This window comes from Zingiber officinale, chromosome 3B (genome assembly GCF_018446385.1).
Source record: "Zingiber officinale cultivar Zhangliang chromosome 3B, Zo_v1.1, whole genome shotgun sequence".
Lineage (NCBI taxonomy): Eukaryota > Viridiplantae > Streptophyta > Magnoliopsida > Zingiberales > Zingiberaceae > Zingiber > Zingiber officinale.
The window spans coordinates 91,716,382-91,729,668 of record NC_055991.1 but is presented as its reverse complement, the minus strand read 5'-3'; the positions used below and the strand labels follow the sequence as shown (position 1 = coordinate 91,729,668).

The 13,287-nt window shown below is 34.3% G+C and overlaps 2 protein-coding genes across 2 annotated transcripts in view; both read left to right on the top strand.

Moving 5' to 3' along the window:
* Window positions 1-6,864, top strand: part of LOC122056765 (alpha-mannosidase-like) — a 66,463-nt gene extending 59,599 nt beyond the window's left edge. Inside the window, exons 20-29 of the mRNA XM_042618868.1 lie at window positions 918-965; window positions 1,064-1,183; window positions 2,181-2,246; window positions 4,911-5,023; window positions 5,128-5,212; window positions 5,626-5,736; window positions 5,805-5,900; window positions 5,978-6,025; window positions 6,091-6,159; window positions 6,436-6,864. Of these exons, the coding sequence (XP_042474802.1) occupies window positions 918-965; window positions 1,064-1,183; window positions 2,181-2,246; window positions 4,911-5,023; window positions 5,128-5,212; window positions 5,626-5,736; window positions 5,805-5,900; window positions 5,978-6,025; window positions 6,091-6,159; window positions 6,436-6,624 (945 nt within the window). The 3' untranslated portion in view covers window positions 6,625-6,864. The remainder of the gene's footprint in view (window positions 1-917; window positions 966-1,063; window positions 1,184-2,180; window positions 2,247-4,910; window positions 5,024-5,127; window positions 5,213-5,625; window positions 5,737-5,804; window positions 5,901-5,977; window positions 6,026-6,090; window positions 6,160-6,435) is intronic.
* Window positions 6,865-11,241: 4,377 nt separating this feature from the next.
* Window positions 11,242-12,168, top strand: LOC121968443 (myb-related protein Hv1-like). Its single transcript, XM_042518816.1, has 2 exons — window positions 11,242-11,581; window positions 11,644-12,168. The coding sequence occupies exons 1-2, from the start codon at window positions 11,319-11,321 to the stop codon at window positions 12,071-12,073; spliced, it is 693 nt and encodes a 230-aa protein (XP_042374750.1). The 5' UTR covers window positions 11,242-11,318; the 3' UTR covers window positions 12,074-12,168.
* The last annotated feature ends 1,119 nt before the right edge of the window (window positions 12,169-13,287 follow it).

Sequence of the window (13,287 nt, the reverse complement as noted above, 5' to 3'; positions counted from 1 at the left end):
AACTATTGCTTGTATTCTACCCATTTTGTCTCCACTAGTTGTGAGAATGAATCATGTTGAACCCACATATTGAAGAATTTAAATGGCTTCTGAATGCGAATTCCTCCACCCAAGATAGAGACCAAACATGCTGAGTGAGCTGATAAACAACCTAGAGGTGTGAAGTCTGCAAAGCTTTGTAACTCAGCTTCTAACAATTCTCTATTAATGAGTGCTCTATCCAGTTTGCTACATATATTACCATTCTCTATTAACTCGGCTTTGTAATGATAGCCGTTGCAGGCAATGGGATATGTGATTTTTTTATTTTATTAAAATCCTTCAATTACATACAAAATATCAAGACCATAATAAAAGAGTAATTTTATTATTAAATATGCAATTTAATTATAAATGATTTCCTTTGCAATCCAATTGTTTATAGGGCACTATCAAACATGAATGACAGAGAACCATATTTTTTTTAAACATATGATTAGTTGTCTTTATCTCTTCCTATTGGAGTGAGAATAATCCATATTGTGATATGTGTTTTATTAAAATATGAATCTGTGTCATTTAGACCCCCAAATTCAAAGGAAATAATATGAATATAAATACCCTATAGTTAATGATCTTTTCCTATGTTCTTCAGTAAAAAATAGTGTCTGAATTCCTCTATGGTAAGTTGACATGCTATTTTGCCATTTAGGTGTCAAAAACTCAACAAGAACGAAGACAAATTACATCATTAATATGAAAATCTATCTTTTAAATGTCTCCAGTTCTAGTCACACCCTTAATTAGTTGTACCTAGATATTGGCCATGTATGTGCCGGACTGATATGTTTCCTTTTCATTATCAGTTTAGAGTTAAACTAGTTAACTATTCTTTTCTTATGACTGTTTCATGTTTGCTGAAACTCGAGCTGTTTCAGGTTATTAGAGTTTACAAAGAAAAGGAGCATGCAGAAATAGAATTTACGGTTAGTTTAGAACTTTACCTGTATAATGGCATTCTTGACTAATACCTTTTTATTGAATTGTTATCAACTTTTGATAATGTTTTCCATGTGTAATGAAGATTGGGCCGATACCTACTGATGATGGCACCGGGAAGGAAGTCATTACTCGATTGATGACAAATATGGTTACAAATAGTACATTCTACACAGATTCCAACGGAAGAGATTTTCTGAAGAGGGTATACTCCACAATCCTACTCATGCAGATAATAATAGAGAAATATTCCTATATTCTTTCTGTTTCTGCTCTTTTGTGTTTACAGTGAAATTATCAGTGTGTTTTTATCATGTTGCAGTTTTTATCTGCTTCTTTTTCATTATACTATCATACACAAATAGGAAAGGTCTTGCTACGACGGTTCGCCACTCTTCATAAGGATTACTGCTATAATCTGCACACAGTCTACGGTCTGTTACAGCTGCAGTGGGTCTTCACAGCTATACACCACAAGTCGGTCCCAAGTTCATTCCAATGTGTACATGATCACAAGTGAACATGAATGAGTATGGTTAGACCCATAATATCAGCTACAACTACTAACTGATGTAATTGATCACAAGTGAAGATGAATGAGTATGGTTAGACCCATATACTCTAGGTGTTAAACCTCTTCACTCTTCAATTTTATTATTGAGAGTAGTTCCCATGTTCATTCCAACGCGTACATGACTACCAAAGGTCACTCAAGCATATGTCTGATGTACAATCGAAGTGTTAATGCTAATATGATTGCTAAAATGATCCATAGATTGCTACAGGCCTTAGGCTGCATCACAATATAATCATCCATCGTAGAATCCACATCTGCAAGAAAGTCATGTACCGTTGTATTGACACTTTCCACTATATCATGACCTAAAGAAATGAATTTATCTACCTTGTAAGTGTGGACCAATTTTATCAAAAATAAATAAACAACTAGATTGACCTACATAACTGCATATAGAATTGCTCTTGTAATTGTCACCTTGAATTAGTATGGCTTGTCAAGTTGTAATTGCAGTTGTTACATGAACAATAATAACTTTATATGCATGCTACGAACTATATAGAAAACCTTTACTTTCTATGTAATTGCATACACTGCAAATGTTCATGTGCCCTGTGTGTATACCTACTATGCTAACATCTTAAAATATATCCATAATCATATTATGTTGATTGAATTGTTTCAGGTCCGAGATTATAGAGCAGATTGGAATCTTCAAGTGACTCAACCAGTTTCAGGAAACTATTACCCGGTATTTATTTACTATTGGATGCACTTATCCTGGAGATAAAAACTTTTAATAAGGAAACTTTTAAAAGACCTATGTTTAATAATGTTCTCTATAATAGGAAAATAAAAATAAAATAAGATGTTTATACTTTTTAGTGTGGGAATTTATCAATACAGTTCACTGGATTCAAAGCATTATGTCATGTCCAAATTATTTTCAGCCTTGGTGAAACACTCTAATGGTTCAGGTCTTCAGGGAAACAACTTTTCCTTAATAGATGATTTTATTCTCTTATGGTGTTGCGATCCAGGATATTCCTCCTTGTACAAGGAGGTACCCCTCATAGTGACAATTAGGAGTAAGAAATAATGCAAGATAGACATCAGTGTATCATTAAAAAGATTTTAAGTATGAAAAAGAATACTTCATATAAAGAAAGTGTTGTAAGCCTGAATCATTTTGTACAATAGCAAATTCATCAAATTATGTGTAGATAAAATGTTAAGAAGAAATGTAAATAAGTGAAATCAAGGAAAACACAAAGTGTGCACAAAGTTGAAAAGTGGATAAACTAAAAGGATTTACAAGAACTATACTCTTATTTAAAAATCTGACAAGTGTTATGATTATATAATTAGATTTTAGTATTTATATTGCTTATTGATGATTGCACATTAATTTATTCCACATTTAACACATTTGAACATTGTTTTAAAGCAAGTAAATCCACAAAGAAGTGAATCATCGGATCTAAGTCTACAAAATATGAATAGTGCTATCTAATATGTCAGTCAAAGACCTCATCAATAATTAATAGCAATACAGTGTAACAAAATAATAATTACATGCAGCACATATTGATATAGGTTGAATTCACCTAGACTGTGTGTGGGATGGGTGGGGGAAACAAATCCCTAATTATATGGTTAGAATCAAACATTTTCCTTTTAGTATGTTTTCTCACCGTTAGTAATAGCCATTTATCTGCTCTTAAGTGTTTCACGTTTGAGGTAAGTGTCAATAGATGAGTAATCAAAGCATCAAATTATAATTTAAAAACTTCCCTTCCTAGGTGTGGACCCATGTGAAAGCATGTAAAGTTAACATTTATTACACTCAATTAAAACCCAATAATGTAGTTCATTTAGAACCCGTTTGCTAAGTTAGCATTATTTAATTCTTTTTTAAAAACAATCACAGCAGTATATTAATCCAATTATAGTTTTTCACATATTTATTTCATGCACAACTACTTAATTAGAGATCAAGAAGCATATTTACCTACCTCAACCTCAAGTATGCACTGATAAATAGAGTTGAATGAGGTCAAAGTGCTACTTCTGTGTGAGCCTCTACACAAATAACCAAAATAACGACTCACAAAAATCTAAAGATCACATTAATGACACCAAATCTAGAATCATCCAATACTAAAGATTTTTGGATCCAATCTTGACTCTAAACTAGAGGAAGTGGTAGATCCTACTTGTGTAATTGCTGTAACATGGAGGAAAACTAAGGATTTGTAACAAATAGACAATCCAACGTAAGGAAAAATCGAAGTGCCACTTAGCCAAGTTATAGGAGTTGCTTATTGCACAAGGGCTTGGTGCAGTGGTAAGAGGCAGGGTGCATTTCCCAAGTAACCCGATTCAATTCCCACGCAGGACACACCTATGACGATTGAACTATGAGTGAAGCTGGGGCGCAACATCAGGAGCCACCGCGCTTCCTGGATTTACTTGGTAGGTGGAATGTGAGGCTAGACCATCTATCCACTATTAGTCGGATTGTAAGATCAGGATACTTGGTATATATATATAAAAAATAGAGTAGGCTGCTAACTGATCAAGTGGGATCGAAGGGAAAACTCACTGAACTCAGATCAAGAGAGAGGAGGGGTAAATCTACTCATTAGTCACCTGAAGAGTGGGCGCCACCCTTGCTGTTTTGTTCACTGATTTACTGGAAGAGAGAGATTGAAGGGAGAAGCAAGGGAGAGATGCTGCTGGGAGAGGCAGCAATACCACTTTTTAGAAGGAAACGGTCACACAGGCTGATTGTGTTGTGGTCAGCTGCACATGAGATAGGCAATAAACGCAGAGGTTGGGACTGAGAGAGGGAAAGATTATGGGCTGCTGGATAAGAGGAACGACTGCCACTGGACGATGGCTCCCATCAGTGGCTTTGCATTGATGGTGTAGTGCAGTGTCACGAAGAGATGAGGGGTGGAGAAGAAATCAAGGATGGGGGTTATGTAGAGAGGGAAGAAAAACAGATTTAAATGATACTAAGCAACCCAAAACTCCACTAAATCAAGTATAACATTTTGAATCAATTTGTTCCTAATATAAATTTACTTCAATTTTAAATTGGTTAAAATGTGCCCAAATTGAGTCTCTTTTAAATTTGACCCTCAACACAAGATCCACTTGATAGACTCAACCAAAACCAAAAAATTAAATAAAGTAAAAAATATAATATGTAACATAGGAGCTAGGTTAAGGATCACAAATTATCTTCATTTATCTGGTTCAATGTAATGCAGAGCTTGTTAGTCTTGAGTCCTTGTGAGAATACAGCTAGCCTTAAATTGTTGGATTACTAATAGTAGAAAATTATCAAGCTTCTTTACTTGTGTAAAATAGCATACCTCTTTCTGATTAATTTTTTGTTACATTACAGCTGAACCTAGGAATATACTCAACAGATGGTAAATCTGAACTCTCAGTCCTTGTAGACCGTGCTGTCGGAGGTTCCAGCATTAAAGACGGGGAAATAGAAATTATGCTTCATAGGTTCCAACCTTTGATATGTCGACTCCTTTCTAATTGTCTGGACTTTCTTTCATTTACCTTTTTCTTCTTTTTTTTTTGTCTTCTAACCGACCACTACTTGGAAGGCGTTTATTGTATGATGACTCCCGAGGCGTTGCAGAAGCTCTTGATGAACAAGTTTGTGTTAATTATGCATGCGAGGGTCTTACGGTATGGTCATTTCCTGTCTATTGAACTTTCTACTGCTACTTTAAGTGAAACTGTATGCATTATCTAGACTATCTATCTATTTTATGCTTTCACTTGTTAAGTTGGTAATTTTATTCGTCCCACTTCTCTGTTCAGATATAAAGCCATTATCTATACAGTATTTGAAAATTCTACAACTTTAATAACTTCATTTCAGGCATTACTCTCTTAATCGTTCTTGATTGTGTTGTGACTTTAATTTAATTCACTTATCTGCTCATGCATGACCTGCTGGCATCTGCTTAGTGATTTGATTATTGCCTCTGTTGTTCAAGCTACTTTTTTTGCTGCTCAGTCAGATTTTCATTTGAGAGAAAGCTCTACTATATAGGGCGTTCATTCCTATATTTCTGCTAATACTAGTGGCATAATAGGTACGAGGGAACTACTACTTGAGTGTTGATCAATTTGGTAGTGGAGCTCATTGGAGGCGAACCTTTGGACAACAAATTTACTCTCCTCTTCTTCTAGCATTCGCTCATGCGGTACAATATGCTTTTAGTTGGCAAGCCTATTTCTTTTGTTCCACTGATGACATTCTGATTTCTTGTAGGATGAGGAAAGTTGGAAGTCCTCTCATGTGATGAACGCAACCACGATGGATCATGGTTACAATCTGCCGCCTAATGTTGCAATTATCACACTTCAGGTGCGATGTAGCTTTATCGAATGCCCATTTATTTCTAAACAAACACTTCTCTTAACAAACAAGATCTTTATCTTCAGGATCTACATGATGGTTCTGTCCTCCTTCGGTTGGCACATTTGTATGAGGTACAATGGTGGATAACTTCTAAGACACTTTGCAATCGTATACTAATCTACTCGACTTTTCATAGGCCGGGGAGGATGTTCTTAATTCAAGATTGAGTAATGTTGATCTGAAAAAGGTCTTTGCGGGGAAAACGGTAAATTCATCACTTTAAGCAATTGATTTTGATCGATAAACATATATCTTAACAAACAATATAAACTTCTCTTTAACGTTCGGTTATGTGGGGAAAGAATGATCAATTTCCTTTTTCATTTCCCTACTTCATTTCTTCTGATTGTATTCACAGATCCGCTCTATTGAAAGAACTGGAAAAATAAGCCTTGAAGATTTTATGATGCATTTGCCTTGTATTATATATCAAACTTGGTACAATTGTATATCCATAAACATTCGCTGCTACTATTTACAGATTAAAGAATTAAGAGAAACAAACTTATCTGCAAACCAAGACAAGTCTGGAATGAAGACGAAGAAGTGGAGAGTTGCAGATGATCCTGGAAGTTCCTCAGCTCCTATAAGAGGTCGCCCGGTCGACAATACTACACTCGTTGTCGAATTGGGCCCCATGGAGATTCGCACTTTCTTGCTCAAGTTTTGATGCATACAATATTATTCAGAAAAAAAAGACCAATCCATTCCAATTTGTGGGATGTGTCTCAAGGCACTGAATGATGTCTTGAAGCCAGAACAATAAACCTGCTCAATAATTGTAAGTGATGAAGTAAGTTTAGCTGAAGACAGATTTACTCCATTACGATAATCATGTGGAGGGGCATCATGTTTCATTCAATTCAAAACACATGGTCTAATAAATCATTGTTGCTTAAACTTTCGGTCAGCTCCCCAGTAGATGATTCGTTTGCTATTTTTCTAATTTCTCATTATGCTCATGATATCAAACAAATAATATGAACTTTATGACATCAAGCTTATCAAACATGACATATTTCAACTGTGAGCATGATACCATACAAAACATCATGATATATAATATTTAGGTTTAACAATTAACATGATGTAGAAACATGACATATAAGTAATAAATGGTGGAAATATTATCTACACATTACATAAGATGAAATTTTTGTAGATAGAAAATCTCACATACAAATGAAAGGTAGAGCAATACTTTCATAGATTAAAAGTGATAAATTTAATTCTAGAGATCAGCTTTTGAATGTGTATAAATTATATTCCAGATTTACTTGATAAGTGAAACATGAGAGGTCATCTACCTATTATTAAAAAAACAAGTAAATGATGAATTTAACATCATAAAATCTTAGAAAATTTGGTACACATCATGTGCTATGAATTATTTAAGGAAGTGCATTGATAAAGATGCTAACTTGGATAATTGTAAGGTTTACAACTACTCTTTGTTTAATAACAAAATCAATGAGCAATAGGTTGGTTGTTTGAATGAATTTTTATTAGCACTTTCTTATTTATTTTGATGGTTGAAGAAAATTTCTTATGGAGTTTCAGTTCGAAGAATTGGATATCTGAATTATAAAAAAAATAAAAATAAATAAACAAATAAAGATTGAGATTGACATCATAGCGTCATAACCAGAAACAACATAACTTACATCCAAGGGTGGATCCAGTGTTCCGTGTAAAAATTCCTCCTCTATGTTTAAATTTTTGGATCTGCCACTATTCACATCACGATCTTAATATATAAAATATTAAGATAAGTACACTACATGATGTTGGTGCGTGAGGTACTATCTTTCGAGTAAGCTACCGTGCCACGAAACACTTTGTGCCTAACACCGCACGTTAGCATCGAACTCTATGGTGTCAAGTAGTGGTTCATACCTCTTGACAGTCATTCGATTGCTTAATTAGAGTCCTAATCTTATTAAAAAATAACTTTGTTGGCTTATTTATTGTGCCTAAGATGCATAACTCATAGAATTGAAGTCGACTTCGAATATTAATCTCCAATAATTAAGCCCATCTTTGACCTTGCCACGGACATCAAAATCAAGAGAGTTATCATACTAATAATACGAGCATTCAACACCTAAGCTTGAAAGGCTCTAAATCGATTAAAATACCCTTAGTAAGAGTAATTAGTTAAAGAAAAAAAAAATACATATTATATAATATAGTGCCATAAGTTGTGCTATGAATTTAGATAGACGAATTAAAGAAGAATACTGTGAATTAGACGGATGAATTAAACTTATATATCTAGTTTAAAAAAAAGATATTTAAGATGAATTGTACTTTAAATTTATTTTGTATGGGGGAAAATATTATACCATGGTATTGTGATTCGTCAACGCCTTTGTCACGGAGGCTGCAGTACTAATTAAGATGCATGCATTTATGGAACATTTCCAAGTCAACTTAGATTTTTTTTTTCCCTGCACAGAATTCAGATTGCAAATGATCGATGCCGACAGTTAATGATGTTCTTGAGCTTGTTTTTCAAAATCAAACAGTTGAAAATTCTAACTTTGTAGTGGAAAACAGGGTCGATGTTTCTCCATTATAATGTGAAATCGAAGAAAGTTCTTGATTCCATTTGGAATCAAAAGAAAATAAAAAAAATAAAATATTTTACATGTATTTTTCTATTCCTATCCACTGTTTGTCTTCCTACAATTCAACTTGATTTATGTTGTTTGTTTCATGAGAAAACAACGCATTTGAAAGTTTGTTGGGTTCTTTTTGGTTTTTTTAATGATTGGATAACTATGTTGCCACTACCTGCTCCATTGATTTCAGAGGTTTTTATTTCATTTTTGTTTTTTTTTTTGAGTTTTAAAGACAAGATTTAGCAAATCATTAAGGGCATTTCATGTTGAGAAGGAGGATAGGAGGATTTTGGAGAAAAAAAAAAAAAACTTATCGTCCTCTAAATTTTTTTAAAAAAGGAAATTCTATTTAAACGGTTAAACAAGCGCTTATATAAATAAATTTAGGAATGATAATGGGGAGGGGTGGGGCGGAGATGGGTTTATCATTCCCATCCCCGCCCCGTTCTCATTTTTTCGGGTTCGGGGATTCCCCGAACCCGAATCCACGGGGATTAAATCCCCATCCCCGCCTCATTCCCAAATTTAATTTATATTATTATTATTATTTAATTATTATTATTAATGATAATATTAATATTAATATCAATATTAATAATAATATTTTCAAAAATTTTAATATTAATATTAACACTATTATTAATATTTTTTTTTAAAAATAATATTATTATTTAATAATAATAATAATAATAATAATAATAATAATAATAATAATAATAATAATAATATTCGGGGCGGGTTCGGGGATGATGATAGTATTCCCATACCCGCCCCGAACCCGTCCCATCCCATCCCCGAAAAATCGGGGATCCCCATCCCCATTTCGGGTTTTCCCCGCGGGGCCCCAAACCCGCGGAGAAAATTGTCATCCCTAAATAAATCCTGACTTATGATAAATAAAACTGTCAAAAATATCCTAAATACAAAAAAATGATCCAAAATAGTAAATTAGATGTTTGGAGCCTCCGAAAATGTCTAAAATAATATTTTTCATATCTAAAATTTGGTGGTTATAAGTTCAACCCCGTAACAAATTTAGGTTTCTAAACGAATTTTGATTCAAGTCAAACAACGTTTCGTTTTAGTACCTAAGTTAAAAGTTATGACCTTTTGAAGTTGGATAGATCTTTTAGGATTGACCTTGCATCATAGGGGCCCCTGAGGTGAGGGTTATCATCTTTTACGGCCTATAAATTTATCTCTCTAAAAAAAAGATAGTCTAGTTCACAAAGCTCCCTCGATGCAAGTTCTCGGATAAAGATTAGATTATATTGGTTCTATTGCCTGTAATTTTACCTTATGTTGCAAGAAACTTTTTATACAACTCGAACTTGTGACCTCCAGGTCATATAATAATAATTTATCATTACGCCAAGGTTCTCCTTCTAAATTTACCTCTCTAAATCACTTCACTTTCACTATAACTAATTGTAGGGTTGTGTCTTCACAGGATGTCCAATTGAATAGTAGGTGACAGACTTACTATAATAGAACATGAGATCAATTCTTGAATAATGCATATCCTCATGGAAAAAAATTCTTCTCACCCCTTAGTTAACTTGACTATCGGCTATAAGACTTTTCTAACCTAGGGACAGACGGTAAAAACGTTTAGAATGAGTGTAATAACTTTATACTATAATTGTATGTACGCTTGTCTCTGAGATTGTATCCACTTAGACGTATAAGGGCCTTTAGAAGTCCATTCATGACTTTAGAACTATAAAACTCTTTCTAGAAGCTGCTCATGTAATAGTTTGGACCAAATTGCTTGATAGTTATTTTTGCTTAAATGATGTATATATTCATGCATTAAGAATTGCTACACGTACGTCCTTTATAATCTCTATGTAAAGTTTTGGCTAAAATTATTTATTATATAAAATTGAAATTTTATTTTATCAAAATTGTTATAAGAATCAAAACTAGCTAGTAAAATTTTATTAACAAATACAGGTAATTAAATTAAAAAAAATAATATGCTCAAGAAAAAAATCTTATGAATTTATATGTCTATCCTTAAATTTTTTCTTGAAATTTTTTTTTTTTTTGAACATATCATTGCTCTTAAATCAACTAGCTAGTCATAAATTAGGGGCTCCGTTCTCGTGTTCTACCAACCCGAACCCGATAGACCGTTAATTGCAGCGAGATCACTATCTACCTAACCAAATGCATGTCACATAACTGCTACTTTCTCTTGCTTACGCACCAGCAAACACATTTCTCCCCTTCTTTAATTCAAGTCAATGCTTGTTCCTATCAACATCTATCTATCTTCTAATTTGGTCATGAAGATCTTTTTTGCCCCACTTTTCTAATGCAAATTCAATCCAAAGTTTGTAGATATTGACAAGACTCACCTGTTCTTCACCCACCACCATTTCATTATTCCCCTTCATGACCTCAAACCCTAAACCCTAAATTTTAAAACATACAAAACATAATAATAAATTAAACCCTAATTATTCAATGGCGGCATCAACCGAGAGAAGCCAATCAAGGACCAACTCCCTCCCTTCCAAATATCATAATACTCCTTTGACAATCAGACCAATTAAGGATTATTAATTCTTCTTCCAAACAGTACTTATTTTAACCCTTCAAGTACCTTTCAATTCTCTCTTCTTGACCTCTTATATCCCTATCGGTGTTTTATTATTAGTGTTCATGGCTCAAACAGAGGTGTGCATTAAGTACTCAGGTGAGGAGGGAGGCCTGCATCTAGAGCTTTTAGGCAATGGGGAGGTCTCGGTGCTGCGAGAAGACCCATATCAACAAGGGGGCATGGACTAAGGAAGAAGATAGTCGGTTGGTGGCCTATATACGCGCGCACGGTGAGGGTTGTTGGCGCTCGCTGCCTCAGGCGGCTGGCCTTCTCCGGTGTGGCAAGAGTTGCCGCTTGCGTTGGATCAATTATCTCCGGCCGGGCCTCAAGCGCGGCAACTTCACCGAGAAGGAGGATGAGCTCATCATCAAACTTCATAGCCATCATGGCAACAAGTAAGCCGAAGACACCCTCGACATTCCATGCACGGAAAGACTAACTCTTGTTGCTCATGCAGGTGGTCTCTAATAGCCGGGAGATTACCGGGAAGAACCGATAACGAGATCAAGAACCATTGGAACACGCACATCAAGAGGAAGTTAACGAGTCGAGGAATTGACCCGGCGACGCACCAAAAGGTTTGTGCACCGATTACAAACTTATCAGTGTCTTTCGTGAAGGTCGAAGAGAAGAAGGGAGGGTTCCTTCGATGCGATCAAGATTGCACTAGTAGCCGTGGTAGCAACGACAAGGGAAGGCCATGGCAAAGTGAAAGCTACAAGTGTCCCGACTTGAATCTCGACTTGAATTTAACCCCTCCTCCATTGGGAGGAATAGGGTTTTGTATCAATTGTAGTTGGGGATTACACCTGAGGAGTGAAGAGTGCAAGTGTGACACTTTTCATGGAATCAAGTCACAGTTGTGGGATACAAAGGCCTTGAGTTGAAATGGTAAGAACATAATTAATATTCTCACTTTTTGATCCCAAATATTATAGACTTTATGAAAAAAAAATCTCTCAGTTTTTGATTTTCTTTACTAGATTTTTTTCTTTCTTAAAAATGATGTTACGTTCATAGGATGTGTTTTGATCATTTACCCGTACGAGATTGTTAGTGTTATATGTGTTTTGATTGCAAGTGGTAGTAGCTTCCTCTTCTAGCTCTTTTTTGAACATGAATTGTTGTCTGACTCCTCCCCTTTACACGACCCTTCATAGCCCCTCCTCCTCTTTATCTTCCATCTTAAGACCATCAAAGATGTCGAAAATGCCATGGCTAAAGATCGTTAGTAATAGGAAAGATCTATTGCAAACATTGTTGTAGATTTGGTGATCTTAAAAACTCGTGTGATGAAAACAAAAACCATCACACACTCGCGCACAAGGAAAGACAACATTACAATTTTAGTAACCCTTATCTTTTGCACCTTTTTTTTTTTCTATAATATGTTTTTCTTTTCTATTATTTATTTTACTATTTACACTATGATTCATTGAAGAGAAGTAAATCTTGTAGATATTGGATATATTTTTTAAAAGTTTACGATTAGGAGGGAGATGAGATCTATCGAGATACTATTGTGTTGATGCCAAAAATGCAAGGATCGATAGAGAGTCAGATCTAGGTATATGGACTTAAAATTGCAATTGCATTTTAGAATAAGAAAATATTTCTTTAATAATAATAATAATAATAATAATAATAATAATAATAATAATAATAATAAAGGAAGAAGGGCTAAATCCATGCTTTACACAATAAAATAAATGACATTTTAGTGGTTTAGGTCATACTTCGATATGGTTTTACTTCAAGAAAAAAGGAATTCAAAGAGTTGAAATAGCACTCATTAATATGCCGTCCCTTATGTTTGATTCTAAGGGACCTAAAAAATAATCACACAAAACTGGAGAATACTTTTAGCTCCAAATTTTTATGCATTGTTTATTTTGAAGTGTTGACGTTAGGCAGAATAACGATTATCTAGCGGGTTGATAAGAATAGAGGTTTGAGGAGAAGATAGAAAGAGATAATTGTTATCATCCAGATTTTTTTTAAAAAAAATCGATTTAATATTCGACTATTATCCTTCAAATAGCTAAACACATATTTATATGGACTCTAATCTATAAGATACAAAAAAGGAAGGAAAGCTCAA